Genomic DNA, 4378 nt, shown 5'->3' with positions numbered 1-4378 from the left:
ATACCCAAGAAAGTAGCAGGGGGACAGCGGCCGACGTAGCTCAGTTGGAAGAGCACCGGACGCGTTATTCGGAGGTCGTGGGTTCGGTTCCCACCATCGGCACGTTGTTTTTTTCTACTTTGTGTTTATTTATCTTTCCCGTAAACACATTACATTACTAATTTACGTGATTATGAAGTAAAAATTAAAAAAAAAGACAAAGCACAATCCCCAATGCTTTCCTTGGCCTCGCCGACTGTCGGCTTCTTTCCTTCATATATATATATATATATATATATATATATATATATATATATATAGCATAAGTAAATAGACGTACTTGGTTGTTAGAGGTTACATATAAGTGAAAAATTGCTTCATACCGGCTCTCTGCCCAACCTTCCTTTTTCAAAACATATCAACCAGAAACAGCACTCATTCGACTCAAACTAACGGTTCTTCAGCGGGGATTCAATAATACACGGGAACGGGAGCAGCGTGAGTCATACTTTATAAGTTTAGAGAAATTAATACTGGGATAGATGAAAACATTGGGGCAATGTCGTCCTTACGAGCCCTGCAAGTTTAATCCTATGCACATATATCAATCATTATCCCTTGACAGTTTTCCTCGGTTTTTTTTTCTTCCCCCCCTCCCCACCTTTTTTTCCGCTTCTTTGTTACCCTCCACATCCCACTTCTCGTAAAAACCTTCTGCATGCTTGTCGCTCACATCTTTTCGCGAAAACCTGAAATTTTTTTCCGCTTCTTTGTTACCCTCCACATCCCACTTCTCGTAAAAACCTTCTGCATGCTTTTCGCTCACATCTTTTCGCGAAAACCTCAAAGTATTTCACCATTCTACTGTCCCCCATATTTTTTTTTCCTTCTTTTCTTTCTTTGAGGTTCGGCTCTCGTCGTGAGTTGCTTACCGCTCTAAGCAGGCTCGAACTTTACTCGCAGCTGTCAGGTTCTTCTAACCAGCAATGTCCACCTGGTTGTCGTTTTTCTTTTGTCTTTTCATCCTGTTGGGCCGCGGGTCGGAGAAAGGGTGGGGAGGATAACAGGTACAGCAGAGAAAAAGAAAAAATCTTCAAAGCCAAGGCCTTGACCATTGATAGTTGACCACTTCTCCCGAAAACCTCCTTCACGCTTGGCGCTCCCTTCTTTTAGTGAGAATGGAAACAAATGTTTTCACCATCTGCAGCAAACACGTTCCCCCACCTTTTTTTTACTTCTGTATTGTATACAGATGACTCCCGGTGGCCGGTGCTTTGGGTGGATGACCCTTTGAGCCTTTCCTGCTCTCCGCACCTGTGTGTGTATGTGTGTTGTGCTTGCCCAGCTGGTTCACCCGTATGTCCCCATATTCTGTTTGTATCACCTGTTGCCAACACTATAAGAAGACGAACAAGAATCATGTACCCTCAGTCTTGAGGAAGGCAGGGCTCCTGCCGAAACGTCGACTCCAAATAAACTTGGAAATAGTATGAAGCAAGTTTTCACTTATATATATATATATATATATATATATACTCGCCGACTGTTGGCTTCTTTCCTTCATGTATTATAACGAGCACCCTCATTTTCCCCTTAATTGATCTGCATATATATATATATATATATATATATATATATATATATATATATATATATATATATAGATATATAGATATATATATATATATTATTCATACATTCATACATACATGAGAAACTCCGGCGATATGCGGCGGCAGTGGCCGCATCATGGGGCGTAGTAGACCAGCATGACCTTGGCATTGGCGAAGGTGAGGTTGAAGTTCATTGCGGTCAGCTCGAGTGATGCTTCCGCTGGTGGCGCAAACAGCGAGTCTGTCTTCTCCGCTTTTGCATCAATGGTTCCTTCGACTGAAAAGGTGCTCTCATATTCGGTCACGTTGGCCGGATGCGAGAAGAGCGTAGGGTACTTGTTGACGCCAAACCAGTTGGCCAGATTCTGTTTGTCCGTGGTGTCCACTTTGGCGAACACTACTTGCAGGTCTCGCCGCCTTAATGTGGTGTCCGCGCGGGCGTTCTCAGGCAGCTTCACGCACTGCTCACACCACGGCGCATACAAGTTGGTGAGTGGGCCGCGGCCGCATGCATTGTTGACCACCTGGTTGAAGTTCGACTGATTGAGCTTGATGACAATCAGCAGGACGATGGCACCCATGGCCTCAGTGCTCACCTCTGTTAGCGTGGACGCCATGCCCGGCTCGATCTTCGGCTTGTTGGGCTTGTCCTTGTCCTCCTCTTCACCTCCTTGCTTGATGAAGAGTCCTCATCCGTGGTCTTTACTTTCATGGACTGGTCTCCCTCTTACCATTGCTGCCCTCTGCGGCCTTGGCCTCGTCCTTGGTCTCTCCCTTGACGCCTTAGCTTTCGTGGGCTCCTGTAGCTCAGACGCCAGTTTGGACTTGCGCAGGTTCAATGTTGGTCCTTTCTGCAAGGTATCTCCATCGAATGCTTGGTCTGTGCCACCGCATGAAACATTTTCTGCCGCCACGAAAGCGAGAACCAAAACTGCGAACATAGCCTTCAACATGAGCACATCGATTCGTTCCAAGCTTGACACTCCAGGCCCATATCTTCCAGCCGGGTGTGCACATCGATTCGTTCCGAGCTTCGCTCTCCAGGCGCACATCTGTCTAGCCGAGTGTTGATCTCGGTGAGCTGCTGCAGGTGCATCTCATTTGCAGTGGAAGCTCCGTCCTCATGCGCGGGGTGGTAGCCCATATCATACCGTAGTTGCTGCTTCTTGAGCCATTCCCGCTGCTCCCTCTCAAAGCACAACAGCCACTCCGATTGGGCCAGACCATCATCCACCTTGCCTGCAGGTAACAATCGCTGCATCAGCTCCCGTTCCTTCCGCTTACATTTGGCCAACCTTTCTTCCAGGCTCTTGATTTCCTTCGCGTTCCTGGTCTTCGGCATCTCCAGCTCCGTGCTGAACCTCTTGGTTTGGGCTTCGGCTTTCTTTCCGCATGCCCGCATGGTTTCTTCCTTAGCCTTGTTCGCCGAATGAATGTGCCGGTCGGCCTTCTGGATAGCTGCCTCGAGCTTCTTGCGAAGCGTAAGGGCTGCCAACCGCTGTTTCCGTGCCTCATCCAGCTCCGTCTCCAGATCCCGTACCTGCTTGGCAAGGGCATGCCGCTTCTCCTCAGCCTACTCGTCGCGCGCCTGCAGGTCGCACTCGTGCTGGGCTTTGAATGTCTGTAGGGTGACGTCCAGCCTAGCTTGACATCGTTGGCCAGCTGCAGCGTATCCTCCAGCCCCTCCACGCGCGTCTTCTGTGCAGCTATATGGTTATGCAGGGAGCAGTTGGCCTTTTGCCGCTCATTCCTTGTGGGGACTTGCGTGTTAACCAGGTCGGCCAGCTCCAGCTGTAACTGCTTACGCAGCCGCTCAAACTCCTCGAGGGTGTCGTTGCGCTTCTAGAGCTCCAGCGTTAGGGCCAAAATGCGGGTATCCTTCTCGCCCTGCTCCCGCTCGGCAGTGTCCCGCTTTGCGGCTAGCTGCTCCACACAGTCTTCCCCTCTACCAGCGGCTGCCCAAATTTGCACTGCTTCTTCTCCAGCTCCAAAATCTTAGCCTCTGCTTCTCAAGCTCAATGGTGACGTCCTCGACTTCGACCTGGAGCTCGCGCTTGGACTTGTCCAGCTTGTCGTTGAGGGCATGGAATTCCTGGATCTGCCGCTGCTGGGCCTCCATGTCTTTCTGGAGCAGCTTGCGGGCATTCTCTGCTTGCGCGGCCACCTCGCAATCCTCTGCCGCCTTCTGCTTGAGCTCCACCACCCGCTGCAAGAGGGTGGCGATCTGATTATCTAGTTGCACTCCCGCTCGGCCAGCTGCTTCCGTAAATGAGCCTCTTGGTCGCGGGAAGCGCCAGAGATGCACAAAGGCATCTGACCACCTATGTTCAAGTCGGCCGACATAAAGCACCGAACCTCGCGCCGGAGGGCTGCCACTGCCGCAGTTTGGGGAGCTATTCGGGCCTCCGAAGCGTCCAGTCGCTGGGAGAATAGTTCCAGAAAGCGCTGAGCTTCAGCGTCCAGCTCCTAGGAAGAACAGAACCGCTCCGAGTACCTAGGCCTAGCGGCGCCGGCCGCGCGTCTTCGGCGGCATGGGTTTGTGGTGCACGCCGGTCGTCCACCGCATCTGGAGCCTGGTAATGGTAGGGTGTGCGGCTTTGTCCCACCGCTGCCACCAAAATGTTGCGGGGTAGAATTACTTAGGACATAGACTCATACGGGGAAGGATCACAGACGCAAGAGACCGATGCAGTCACAGAAACAGACGCAGTCACTCGCCGAACACCGGCTCCCTTGTCTCATCACGTTCTCTATTCTATACACTGGCGCCACACTTCCTCGCGTGC

The 4378-nt window shown here is 50.8% G+C and overlaps 1 protein-coding gene across 1 annotated transcript; it reads right to left on the bottom strand.

Moving 5' to 3' along the window:
* Positions 1-1726: 1726 nt before the first annotated feature.
* LOC146171832 (protein disulfide-isomerase A4-like) lies at positions 1727-2209 on the bottom strand. Its single transcript, XM_084586344.1, has one exon. The coding sequence runs from the start codon at positions 2207-2209 to the stop codon at positions 1727-1729; it is 483 nt and encodes a 160-aa protein (XP_084442470.1).
* Between the last annotated feature and the right edge of the window lie 2169 nt (positions 2210-4378).

Source organism: Amblyomma maculatum, unplaced genomic scaffold (assembly GCF_055883805.1).
Source record: "Amblyomma maculatum isolate TAMU_Amacu unplaced genomic scaffold, ASM5588380v1 scaffold_18, whole genome shotgun sequence".
NCBI lineage: Eukaryota > Metazoa > Arthropoda > Arachnida > Ixodida > Ixodidae > Amblyomma > Amblyomma maculatum.
The sequence above is the reverse complement of the archived record's forward strand: the minus strand, read 5'-3'. Positions and strand labels throughout refer to the sequence as shown.